Source organism: Rhinolophus hipposideros (assembly GCF_964194185.1).
Source record: "Rhinolophus hipposideros genome assembly, chromosome: 10".
In the NCBI taxonomy this organism is placed as follows: domain Eukaryota; kingdom Metazoa; phylum Chordata; class Mammalia; order Chiroptera; family Rhinolophidae; genus Rhinolophus; species Rhinolophus hipposideros.
The window spans coordinates 79,159,047-79,172,876 of NC_138056.1; the positions used below are offsets into that span (position 1 = coordinate 79,159,047).

Below are 13,830 nucleotides of genomic sequence, written 5' to 3' on the forward strand. Positions count from 1 at the left end.
AACGGCAACTGGACCTGGAGCTGAGCAGCACCCTCCACAACTAAGATTTAAAGGACAACAACTTGACTTGGAAAAAAAAAAAAAGTCCTGGAAGTATACACTGTTCCTCAATAAAGTCCTGTTGTCCTTCCCCAATAAAAATTTTTTTAAAAATGTTAAAAAAAAAGAATGGCTAAAGGAATTCTTGAAACAAAAAGGAAATGATAAAAGAAGGAATCGTGGAATATTAGGAAAGAAGAAAGAATAACAGAAAAAGTAGGAATATGCATAAAAACAACAGAGTTCCTCCTCTTACGTTTTTGAAATTGTTTAAAGTTTAAAGCAAAAATTATAACACATTCTAATGTGGTTCTCAACATATGTAGAGGAAATATTTAAGACAATTATATTATAAACAGAGGAGGCTAAAGGGAGTTAAGATCGCTACACTTCACTTGAACTGATCCAGCCTTCCAGAAAACAGTTTGGCAGTATCAAAAAACTAAACATATACCTACCATATGATTCAGCAATGACTTTCCTGGACATTTATCCCAGAGAAAAGAAAACATATCTAACAGGATAGACTCATAACAGCTTTATTTGTAAAAGCCCAAAACTGGAAACAATCAAAATGTCTTTCAATAGGTGAATGGTTAAACAAAGTAGTACATTTATACCATGGAATACAACTCAGAAATAAAAAGGAAAAAACTACTAATCACACAACTTGGATGTATCTCAAGGGCATTATGTTGAGGGGAAAAAAGCAATCTCCAAGGTGGTATTCCATTTACATAAAATTCTTGGAATAGTAAGATTACAGAGCTGGAGAACAAATGAGCGGTTGCTAAGGATTAGGGGCGGTAAAGGTAGTGTAACTGTAAAAAGAAGTAGTTCAAAGATCTTTGTGGTGGTGACATAGTTCTTAACTTGATTGTATGGTGGTTACATGAATCGATACAGTGGCACAGAATTATACTAATGTCAATGTCCTGGTTTTGGATTTAACTATAGTTATATTGAGAGAAACTGGATGAAGGGTACATGTACCCTTCTCTGTACTATCTTTTTAACTTCCTATGAATCTTTATTTCAAAATCTTTTATTTTTAAAATCTTTATTTCAAAAAGTTTTTAAAATTAAAAAAAGCAATAAGAAGCCTCAAGATTTAGGAGGATGGTACATGTGACTGAAATTGGTTAACTTGTGTCTGTAATACAAAGGTATATCTTTCTCAAAATAAACTCAAATAATATAAACTAAATGGCAATAACTCCTATGAAATCCTCATGAAAAGCCTTCAAAATGAGTGTAGAAATAGAGAAAACTGAAATGCTGATGAGACTTGACAGAGGATAAAAACATTAATCAAAAGAAATATCAATCTTGTTTTCTAAAAAATAAACTGCTAATCAATCTTACAGTAAATACTATGACAGTAAGGCAATCAATAATATGAATTTTTTTTAGTGGGCTAGCATCTTGCTAGGTAACATAAACCTACCTAGTTCTATTCTTTAGTAAAGGTAGGCAGAGACAGCTACAGAAATCAGGGGCTTTGGTAATTTAGGATTGAATTAAAACAAGAGGAAGCAGGAGAGTTAGGTATTTCTTAAAGTCTGGGATCTGTTAATAAAGACTGAAAAGATTCATTAATTAACATCTGTCCGGTGCTGGACCATGTTGGTGATGCAGTGATGGAAAGGGCATGATCCCTGTTCTCAGGACCTTGGAACCTAGTACTCTACCTAGAGTATATACCTAGACCTTGAAGAATGGCAGTGCTTGAGTCCTAATTAGTCTAAATTGCTATTATTATCCTGGTTTGGGGAGGCCTCTCTTCAGTTCAAGAAGAGTAAATGAAGGGCTATTTTAGTACTTCAGTTAAAAATTTTCAAATCATCTACTATGTATAAGCCCTATATTAAATACTGTGGAGGTTTCAAAGATTAAGGACAATGACATGAACTTGTCCTTAAATAAATGTATAATTCAGCAGAGAACACACACATACATAAATATATGAAAATAGGGAAGAAATGAAAAATGCTCTGCCCAATTAACTAAAATCTAAAAACCTGAAACCATTTATTTTCCCCTAAACTTACTCAACGTTCTTTCATCCTTCAAGCATTTGCCTATGTTGTTCCCTTTTTTTTTTTTTTTTTGTTAGAACAACTCACAAAATAAAATTCTGGTTTATTGTTGGACAATATTGTTTCACACATACATCAAACAGGCCAAAAAAAATAAACAGCAACTTCATAGACAAAAGAAAAGGAAAAAAAGAAACCTTTTATCTTTGGCCTTTTTAACCATCTCATACAAACCAACTACTTATAGTACAGCTAAGTACATACACAAAAAAAGTTACTGGAATGCTCGGAATAAGATTGTTTTTTTGTTGTTGTTTTTGCTTTTTTTACAAGGTTTTTTTCTCCTTTGAGATTATAATGAACATGGTCACACCACAAGTAAAGTCAGAAGTAGGACAGAGAACGCTCCAAAGGCTGGTTTGGTCATCAGGAGATCATTAAAAATGGCTGACCCCTAACAATATGTACAAAAATATAAAATGTAAATAAAAAATACAAATTTTCCTTTTTGAAGTACTTTTAAGAAAAAAAGCAGGGCCTTGGAAGTTTTTGTTCTTTTTTCCTCCCCTGTTGCAAATTCATGTTGTGGTTTTGGTTGGGTGGTGGAGAGCGTGTGTCATCATCTGCGGGTGGCACTGACCGTGGTGGGCGGGCAGGTGGGCGGGACTCTCTACTCGAAGGTGACAACGTTTAGATTCTGAGACGGGAAGTGGAAGGTGAATAGGTCACGGCGGCCTTTTTTATTTTTTAAGTTTAACTTTTCCTTTTTTGCTGTCTAGTCATCTTCATCGGTCTTCTGCTTCTTGGTGTCAACATCGTCATCCTCATCATCTTCAGCTGCCCGCTTGCCCGTAGTTGCCTCAGCCTCCTCATCTTCATCCTCTTCCTCACCATCACCTTCCCTTTGACTGGAATGTTAATTTCCCCTTCCTCCGCCAGGGAAATCTTCATCTTCCTCTAAGACCCAGATCCTATGCCACCACTTAGGTGAAGCTGTTCCCAAAGAGAGAAGAAGAGTCCTTCCTGTTGGCTCTGTGCTCCCACACAACATGATGGCACTCATTACGTTGTTAAATATTTGAGAAGTGTCTCTCCTATTAAACTCTGAGGGTAAGATTTATGCCCTTTTCTGAATTCATCTTTAGCTTTATCAAAAGAATGTATGTGCATAGTTCAAAACGTCAATAGTGCAAGGAGCTTATTACGAAAAACAGCAGTACCCTCTTTATTCCCTGGTCCTGCTTCCTGGCGGCAACTCTTTCTGCTTTTTTTCTGGTAGCTTTTCATTTTTCAACAATGAAATAATAATACGCACTGACTGCTTTTGGTCCTCAATACAGCGTGGTACGGATCCTTTCTTATGCGTCATTTCAGGTACACTTTGTGGGTTCCTTCAATCTGAAAAACGATGACCTTCAGTTCTGAGGAATTTTCTCATGTTCTTTGGCAATTTTCTCTCCTCCATTTCATTTGCTCTCTCTTTCTGGACCTTCCATTAGATATATGTTCAATCCTCTGATCTTTTTTCTTTTTTTCCCTATTTTCTATCTCTCTCTTTTTTTTTTTTTTGTATTGTTATGGTATGGAAGATTTCCAGAACTTTATCTTCTAATCATCCTATTGATTTTTTAAAATCTACATTATCTTATTTTTTAATTTCTAGGCGCTCTTATTTTATGATTATTCCCTTTTCAAAGCCATGTTTTTATTTTATGATTCCCAAAATTATCTTTTATCCTATCAGGAAACATTGATTATAAAAGATTTTTGATTAAGAAAACTTTTTTCTGCTTCCTACAGTGTTTATTCCTCCCAATTCCTTTTTTCACCATAATTTTTTTCTTTCTTTTTTTTTTCTTGGTAGAAAATTTTCTTAAAGAACAGGTCACCTTTGTATTTTCACAACACACAGTCGGAAACAATAAAAAGTTCCTGATTTTGAATGAATGGGTGGATGAATGAACCAATAAAGGAACAGAATCAGAAACATTAAAAAAAAAAAGCCAGAAGATTGAAGATTAATGATATTGTACTGGTAAGATTTACGGATCGTGATCTTTTTAAGCCAGTGATCCATGACTATTAGGAAGACCCCAGCCAACAGGTAGTTTCTGGCACACTTACTGAATGGACAGGCCTTTCTGTCTGAACCCCAAAAACAGGCAATTTTTTTAATTTTTAAAAAATCTGTATTCAATTCTTTAACTCCCCTCCTACCTAGAAGCGTTTAACATATTACACTGCATAGTCTATTTGCCACAGCAGCATCCTCTTTTACTTCTAGGTATTTTTTGTTTGTTTGTTCGCTTCTAAAGATTTTATTGGGGAAGGGGAACAGGACTTTATTGGGAAACAGTGTGTACTTCCAGGACTTTTTTCCAAGTCAAGTTGTTTTCTTTCAATCTTGGTTGCGAAGGGTGCCGTTCAGCTTCAAGTAGTTGTCCTTTCAGTCTTAGTTGTGGAGGGCGCAGCTCAGCTCCAGGTCCAGTTGCCGTTGTTGTTGCAGAGGGTGCAGCCCACCATCCCTCACGGGAGTCGAACTGGCAACCTTGTGGTTGAGAGGACGCGCTCCAACCAACTGAGCCATCCGGGAGCTCAGTGGCAGCTCAGCTCAAGGTGCCATGTTCAATTTTAGTTACAGGGGGCGCTGCCCACCATCCCTTGTGGGAGTCGAGGAATCCAACTGGCAACCTTGTGGTTGAGAGCCCACTGGCCCATGTGGGAATCAAACCGCCAGCCTTTGGAGTTAGGAGCGTGGAGCTCTAACTGCCTGAGCCACCGGGCCGGCCCTACTTCTAGGTTTTTAAAAACATTTTTCTGGGGCGGCCGGTTGGCTCAGTTGGTTAGAGCGCAGTGCTCGTAACACCCAGGTCACAGGTTCTATTTCCACATGGGCCAGTGAAATGCTCCCTCCACAACTAGAATGAAAACAATGACTTGACTTGGAGCTGATGGTTCCTGGAAAAACACATTGTTCCCCAATATTCCCTAGTAAAAAAATTAAAAACAAAACATTTTTCCTCATCTCTTAGAATAGGTAAACCACATTCATTTCTTTGAAGCAATCAAGATCTAGTTTGCAAAAAGAGCAGCAAAAGTACTCTTAGATATAATGATCGAAATTACTTAACTAAGAAGAGGCCAGAAGGCTAAGAGGTAAAAATTACTTAATAGAAAATCCATCTCCCAATTTTAAGGTAAAGGTTCTTGTGCTCAAAGACATGAAACCAGAGGTCAGGTAACAGCATGTTGAGCATTGTTTGTAAAGCATCCAGAGATCTTCTTGATAGTTTCAAAGATTTGATATCTATAGCCCATTATGCTTATTTATATTTTTAAATAATAAAAGTAAAACATGATTATAATATATTAAATGTATTTTTAATATCATCGATAATCTTACCACCCAAGAAAACCACCATCAACCTGTTAGTGTATATCCCAGACTTTATTCTCTGAAGAAACAGATTTTTCCTCACAAAATCTGATCATGGTATATATCCTGTTTTACTGTGACTATTTTCAGTCTGACATTTCTCAGTCTGAATCCCTGGTAACACCAAGTGACTGCCCTTAGGTGTAAGAGTCAGAATAAAAAAGAATAGTTTCTTCTCTCAATTTTATTAGTATCTCACGTGCAAAATCTGAGAACACGCTCTGTAGCCACATCATCTACAATTCAAAACTCAAAAGACATGATTTAAATCTGCCTTAAAGTGTAACCAAAGAGCTCATTTTTTTATTTCTTCAGATTTAATCATTCTTTTTATATCAAAAATAACAAAATTGTAGGGTGACATTAACACATGATCATGAAACAAAAATGTGTTTCATTTCATTAGTCATAGGCTACATATCAACCAGCTGCTGAAGCTAAAAATATGCCTTCGTTTAAAATTTTGTAAAATACATGCATATAAGACTCATTCTGAAAGAAATGTGACTTCTTTCAGTTTCTAACAACCCACTACATGCTTTGGAGAAGAACAAATCAGCATCTCTAAACCAAAAGAAAAAAAGATGGTGGTGAGGAATTCAAACTAATTCATTGATAATCAACATCACATTGTTTACATCTTATCAATAAATGTACATTAAGAACGTAACTGTATTTAACAGCTACAGTTAAAAATGACAGTTTAATACTACTTCAGATGTAAACAAAAATATATATTCTAAAAGAAAAGAAAAGGCCTGAGACAGAGGTCAAGATAGCAATAATAAAAGGTATGCATTTTGTTGGGAGAGGAGTAAGCGAGGAGAATTGTGTAATAATAAATACTCTCACAGCTTTTCCTCATCAGCTATTACAGAGATTCTGACAGGGATGGAGTCTGTAGTGATGATATCTTCTCAACTCTCAAACATCAGTATAACACTCAGGTAGCATGACACAGCACAGTGTCAGATAGTCATCCCTTCTGGGTTAGAAGTAGAATATAGACTTCCACCTCTGGTCATTAGGTGCCATGGCTCAAGGAATAATGTCTCAAGATAATATCTGCCACCATAAAATATTTGATTAGAAAAAAAGGTAGTGGGATAAGAAATCTAAACACTTCAACTGGATTTCAGGTGTAATCACAGCAAATTGGAGAGAGCTGCAAAGCTATTCCAAGGGTCTTGAAAACTTACAAAGTCATATAAGAAAATACACTTCGTTCAGTTCTAGAAAAGCATCACAGGTTCTCCTAACTTCCAGCCCAGTGTTCTTGTCACTACATTATTTTTCCAGCCATTAACATTCTCCCATGATATTTCCTTTTTTAAAAAATAGAAGCACTGAGGCCTAGGAGGAAACATTTGATAGGGAAAGATTTCGAATATTTTTCTTGCTTTTCACTTCTTCTTTCATATATAGTCCAATTAAATTTTTAAAAATAGACATCACCCAGAGGCACAGACTGTTTCATAGTTTTATTGTCTACCATATAACCTTGCTAAATACATACTTGTCGATTGAATCTTTAAATGCACAAGTAAAATTTGACTGCACTGTCAAAATGTAAACTTGCAGGTAAAAATTTTTGGTCATTGGGTGGAAGATCATGGAAAGAAACATCATTTAATTTCTAAATACCAATGGATATGGATAATTTCTAAATACACAATGGCAATGGATACTAGCGAATTAATTTTAAAGAAATATGTTGAACAGCCTTCATTTAAATTCTTAGTGGATTCCAATCTTACTCTACTGCATATATTAGAGCAATTCGAATCTGCTTGCTTTGATACTCAAGGCTGATAACAATTGGTGAAAAAATCTATAGGTCGATTTATTTTCTCCTCCAATGAGGACTTCCAATAAGGGTCAGAGAAAGGATTAAAAGAGAAAGAAAAAGAAGAGAGAAAAAAGAAAAGAGAGTAAAGTCTGAACATTTCTATTAACTGATATACACAATAATTACCATGTAAAGTGCCTGGCATATATATGACAGAGCTCTAGAAACGGAAAGTAACCTTTTTAAAAAGTAATGTTCAACTACTTAATGTCTATTCAGCCCTGTTACATCAAAGAATGATTAACCATTGCATGAAAACATATATTCAAGTGATATGCCATATGGTATAAACTACAAGTGACTTTGGAAATAAGAGGAGGTGTGAAAAGAATATTGGGGAATCCTGAAACCAGGCTTCTTATCCTAGGACTAATGTTTGTCAAGTTACAACCTCTCTGAGCCTCAGTTTCTTCACCCATAAAATGAAGAAATAATAGACTTTATGATATCTCAAATTCCCTTTCAAATCCATTAATTCTTTCCACTGACTAAATGGTAAAAGCAAGGATAAAGAAAAACAAGATATAGAAAGCTTTCACTGAAATATAGTCAGTTCTGTTGTAACACACGTTTTGAAAACGCAAACATGTTCTAATGCCAACTGATATATTAGGGCACAATTTAAGCATAATTTAATTTTTGCATTTGCTTATTTGTCACTTAATCCACAAAGAAAAACTGGGTGAATCCGGAAAACTGCACCAAGTACAGCCATTTAGCATAGGAATATACAAAGTTTATATAAGCACACACTCAAATATCTCCCAGCTTCTTCAACTATCTGCATGTTATGAGCCACACCCATCCATATTTGGTATTATAACTTTCTGTCATATTTCAGATAACCCTTTCAGTACTTCACAAGCTGCAACCCTTCCAACTCCACTTCCATAAGCAAACTTGAGATCTTTTTCAAGGTAAACTAAATGTATCCTCTAAATTCAGACCTGGATTCTGGCAGAAACCCTTGGCATGTACCACTATAAAAATGCCACCTGCTCAATAATGGAATATTTAACAGCTAAATAGTTACCAGGAAAGAATATGAAATAAAAATATATTATTTCTGCACTATAATTATAATAATGCAGAAACCACAGAACCTTTACAAACACTCACTCCTAATTCTTGATAAACTCAGAGATACAAAAGGTTAAATGAAATAAGAAGGTCACGCATGTTTCCTAGTTTCCATGCAGACTAGAAATAGGAGACAGACCCAAATAACTTAGCATTGGAGCCAAGAGTTGGCTAAAACCTGTCACTCAGAGCCAAAGGGCAGATAAAAATAATGTTGCTATTTAGCATGCTCAGGAAAAACAGAGAACATACTTATTTTGCCTTTTTGAATGAACCCAGACTTAAAACCAGGACCGACACCCGAAGTAACAAACATAAATATAGTACAGCATGTGCGCCTATACGTCCAGCCAAGTTATTTGGCCATTACAGTCTTGAGCCTTGCACCATTTCTTAAAGAACTACAATACTTAAAAATACCACACACAAAAAAACCCAAGATTTTTGTTTACATATATATGCACATATGTATGCAAGAGAAAAAAGTGAAAGAAAAAAACATCAAAATGGTAACAGTAGTTTCAAATGAAATTATAGATGATTGTTTTTCTTACTGATAGATTTCATTATCATTACTTTTATCATCAGAGGAAAACAAATATTTTTTAAACAGTTAACTAAAAGAAATGAATCACTGGGGCGGCCGGATGGTTCAGATGGTTAAGAGCGTAAACTCTGAACAACAGGGTTGCCAGTTCGATTCTCACATGGGCCAGTGAGCTGCGCCCTCCACTAGATTGAAGACAGCGAGCTGCTACTGAGCTTCCAGAGGGGTGACTGGATGGCTCAGTTGGTTACAGGGCGAGCTCTCAACAACAAAGTTGCAATTCCCACATGGGATGGTGGGCTGCGCCCCCCTGCCACTAAGACTGAAAACGGCGACTGGACTTGGAGCTGAGCTGTGCCCTCCACAACTAGATCGAAGGACAACGACTTGAGCCTGGGCCCTGGAAAAAACACACTGTTCCCCAATATTCCCATAAAATTTTTTTTTAAAAATTAAAGAAAAAAAATGAATCCCTGATCACAGTACATGCTAAATATGACAGAGACATTAAATATCCAATCTCATAATAATCTTCCAAAATAGATATGGGGTAGAAATGGTAGTCTAAAATGGCAGCACCATCTTCCAGATAGAAACTGAAATTAGTTGAACAGAGAAGTTAACTAATTCTCCAAAGGTCACTAAGATAAGCAACATAACTGGGATTTGAACTCAGGCCTACTTGACTCCAAAGTCCACACTCATTTTTACTACCTTATGCTACCTCTTCCTAAAACATAACTCAACAACATCACTCTGAATTTATTCCACTCTTTTGACTATCTAGTAGTGTCCCAATAGCGATTCTCTGTACATTAAAGCATGCTCTCAGGAGAGCATCTGCAGCTAAAATGAAAAGGAACAGTAACAGTTTACCCTGCCCAAGGGTATTTCCACTGTTACAGGAGCCAGAGGCTTAAGTTAGAAGGAAGCTGCAATATAAGCCACTTAGTGGAAAACATATCTTCCCTTCTCAGTGGGCCAGGCCAAGTTTGTATCCTATGACGTCCTTTTTCATCGCTCATAGCTAAAGCTCTCACAGTAAGAATCTCACTCATAAGCCCTGAGAGTCTCCATGGAGATCTAACCAGCTCCAATCTGGGAGACAAAAGGCCAGATGTGGTTGCAGGTTTGCTTCAGAAGAGAACTAAGAATTCCTGACATAAGAAAACCTAAACAAAATATATTTGACATTTAAATTGTTAAATGTTTCTTTAATGGACAGGCTGCCCCAAAATGTGCTTTCTAATAATTCTATAAAATAATGTTTTACTGTCCCTGGGAACCAGGAAAACTATCTTCACTGCTCTCACCTTTTCCACAATCAAGGATTTTACTGGTATCAAATGGCAAAAGTGTCCTCTTTCCAAGGAACTGAAATAATATCCACATGGGATCTCAGTGTGCGTAAAGACAAGTGGGTAGAAGAGCATGGCCCTGACAGATATTGCTCCATGGACTATGAAACCGGCTTCACTGACCGTCCATTTGCTAAAACCAGGATATACTAGTAGTTAGGTCAATGGTATACTGATAACTTACAAATTCGCCGCCATGTATTTTAATGGGCCAAGGAATGATACGAGTTTCAGAATGTTTCAAAATGATCTGAATTCAACATAAGAAAATTTCTAGCCCACCTTAGAAAATGTATTGAATAATATGTTTTACACAGAAAATAAAGTAATTGGAAAATAAAAGTGATACTGTTCATTCTTTCTCAACAAAAGTTGTTATGTCCTTCACCCAAAAGAAATCACTTTTTGAGAAATCCCCATTTCATCAGTGTTCTAATATGTAAGCCTAATGTGTAAGACTTTAGGGGCAGAACGTTTTTCAAAGTAGTAAAAGGAGAAGTTGCCCTTACGTATCTGGATGGCTCCTCTAGGTTCTGGTCATTCATGTCAGTAGGAACAATCCGGGTGGCCAGTGGTCCCTCCGCAAAAGGTTTTGGTAACTGGCCCCTGAACTCTGATGGGATGAACTGAAGTTGCCAACTGTCAGAAACACAAATCAGGAGAATGATAAAAACACAGGAGGCTCATGTTGCTAAATGCATTCGAAATACACAAGCTGAAAAAAAATCCAAAATGTGAAAAACATTTCATTTCACTAAGAGAAAAAAACATTTCTGCTAAAATCTCATCCAAGGAGCATAGAGGCAGAGGTCACAATTCAGTCCAAACTCGCTAAGACATTTTCAACTAGCGGTCTCTCAATCCATCTCAACAACTCTCAGCAATGAAATTTGCAATGAATTGGTCATACCACCAAACGACCAGAAAAGCATCAAAGTGTATTGCCAATTACCACATGATCACAGGGATTTACCAAAATTAAATCAAATCATTAGGCAGATAGTAAAAAGAGTGAAATGTAAGAACTCACCATAACCTGATACTCCTTTTCCCTAAACAGGACTCCTCCCTGTCCATACTAAACAAATCCAAGGAACTCCAGAGCCCATGCTATCACATCCAACAAAAGACAGCTTAAAGGAAAGTGGTACAGGTGTCTTAACCACAGCTTTTCCCAATGTCCATACATTGGTGAACTTTCACTGTTGTTGCATGACAACCATTTCTTCTCTAAAAACACTCTTCTTGCTAGACCATTTTTAGAAGTGAATTAATATCAGATAATTATAGAAATTTATATAAGATTCCTCAGGAAAAGCCACCAGCAGAAGCCTGGGGCCCAAAGCGGTTTTAGAAGTCCCCAGACCGTTGTGGTAAGGGCAGTGAAAGGTGCATAACCAGACCAGCATTCAGCATACTGAACACAGGCGATGGGTGCGCAGTGATCCCATAGCTCTATGAGATGGCAAATTATTCACAAACTTTTTGTGAAAAATCCAAACGAAGGAAAATTAAGAAGATATTGTCAAAGAATTGTTATTTTACTCCTTGACTGAAAACTGTGGGAATGAAATGACAACTTACTTATCGGGCAGAAGGAAGCTGCTAGGAAATCGATACCATTCTTTTCCTACACAGACATTAACAGGTCGGCCTTCTGGGACAGTGTGGATGGTTGGGTCTGTAGCAAGTCGGTAAAATTCTGGATACAAGTCAAGGGGCCCATGATATCCTGGAAGGGAGAAAGGTTTGTGAAAGCCAAAGAGGAGTAAGATGAGATTCTGACATTTACTTATAATGGATGTTAATGTCTCACTGTAACCCATGCGAAATTTAAGAGTGTGAAGGTTCACAGCAACAACTCCAGCAGGAAGCCCGCTCTACTGGCATAAAATGCCTCTACAGTCAGGAAGATGAGTACAGCAGAGGTCCTATTTTACCTAAAATAATGGGTTGTTTTTACTCCTGTGTTTTAAACTTCATGTTCTTTGACACATTTTAATATTCTGGATCCAAATGATTGTAAGAAAAAACACAATCACAGGAATTGAGCTCCAAATTTGCATCCTAAGTTTAAGGCTTCCTTGATTCATCCATTAAAAGGAAAAAGCATCCTTTAAAAGAAAAACAAGTCAACTGGAGGGGCCGGACCGGTGGCTCAGGCGGTTCGAGCTCCATGCTCCTAACTCCGAAGGCTGCCGGTTCGATTCCCACATGGGCCAGTGGGCTCTCAACCACAAGTTGACAGTTCAATTCCTCGAGTCCTGCAAGGGATGGTGGGCTCCGCCCCCTGCAATTAAGATTGAACATGGCACCTTGAGTTGAGCTGCCGCTGAGCTCCCAGACGGCTCAGTTGGTTGGAGCGCGTCCTCTCTTGCCAGTTCAATTCCTCGACTCCCCCAAGGGATGGTGGGCTGCGCCCCCTAAAACTAGCAAGAGCAACTGAATCTGGAGCTGAGCTGCACCCTCCACAACTAACACTGAAAGGACAACTTGAAGCTGAATGACACCCTCCACAACTAAGATTGAAAGGACAACTTGACTTGGAAAAAAGTCCTGGAAGTACACACTGTTCCCCAATAAAGATCTGTACTCCTTCCCCAATAAAATCTTTAAAAAAAAAAAGTCAACTGGAGAGAAAAATTTATAGTTAGTCACACTAAAAGGAATTCTCAATCTGTTCAATCCTAATGTGTAGAAGTCACATCCCAGTGTTAATATTAAGTCCACCTGTTCTCCCTTTAGAAAAATCCTCCTTTCAGCTTAAGCTGAATTATACTAAACAATCACATATTAAGCAAAAGCCAACGTGAAATGCCTTACGAGTATTGGTTAAGACACTCTCGGTGTATCTACCTCTGAACAGGGCCACAGAGCGAGAAAAGGATAAGAGTCCAAACAGGAATAGTGTTCCTAACGCCAACCAATTTGAAGTCACAGTATAATGCTCCAGGCGGTATCGCTGAAACACGAAGTGGTAACATTTCTAGAAGAAAAGAAAACCATATTGAAATAAAAAGATATACCTTGCAGGACATACATAATCATAAGACATCATAGTAACACCAAGAGGGAAAAAGAGGCAGAAGAGATTCTATCAAAGGTCTGAGATTTGCAAATTCTTAGTGAGGTACCTACTCCAAATTCTAAGATTAAAGCAAACTCCGCTAAGACTATCTGCAGCTCAGCCAGCCAGAGGGCTTCCCAAGGATGAAATCTCACTGGCTTAATAGGAAAATTGTTTGCATATTTCTCTAGTGCTAATTATTTATTTTATTTTTTTGCTTCTTGGCAGTTTTTTGTGTTTTTTTTTATATCAAGTATCTCAATCTATTTTGACATAACAAGTATTAATCTTTACTTTTCTGGTGGACAAACGTCTCACGACCAAGCAAGAAGAAAACAGAATTTATCTCATAGAACATTAGAAAAATGCTGTTTGTTATTTGCTAACCTACTTTACAAACTAGGTCAATATTATT

The 13,830-nt window shown here is 37.1% G+C and overlaps 1 protein-coding gene across 4 annotated transcripts in view; it reads right to left on the reverse strand.

The window, feature by feature from the left end:
* The window catches only part of ALG9 (ALG9 alpha-1,2-mannosyltransferase), a 94,291-nt gene that overhangs the window by 48,604 nt on the left and 31,857 nt on the right, over positions 1-13,830 (reverse strand). For all 4 annotated transcript variants that reach the window (XM_081062285.1, XM_081062287.1, XM_081062288.1 and 1 more), the window contains exons 11-13: positions 13,205-13,334; positions 11,933-12,080; positions 10,858-10,987 (exon numbers count right to left, since the gene is read on the reverse strand). In XM_081062285.1, coding sequence (XP_080918411.1) covers positions 10,858-10,987; positions 11,933-12,080; positions 13,205-13,334 — 408 coding nt within the window. The remainder of the gene's footprint in view (positions 1-10,857; positions 10,988-11,932; positions 12,081-13,204; positions 13,335-13,830) is intronic.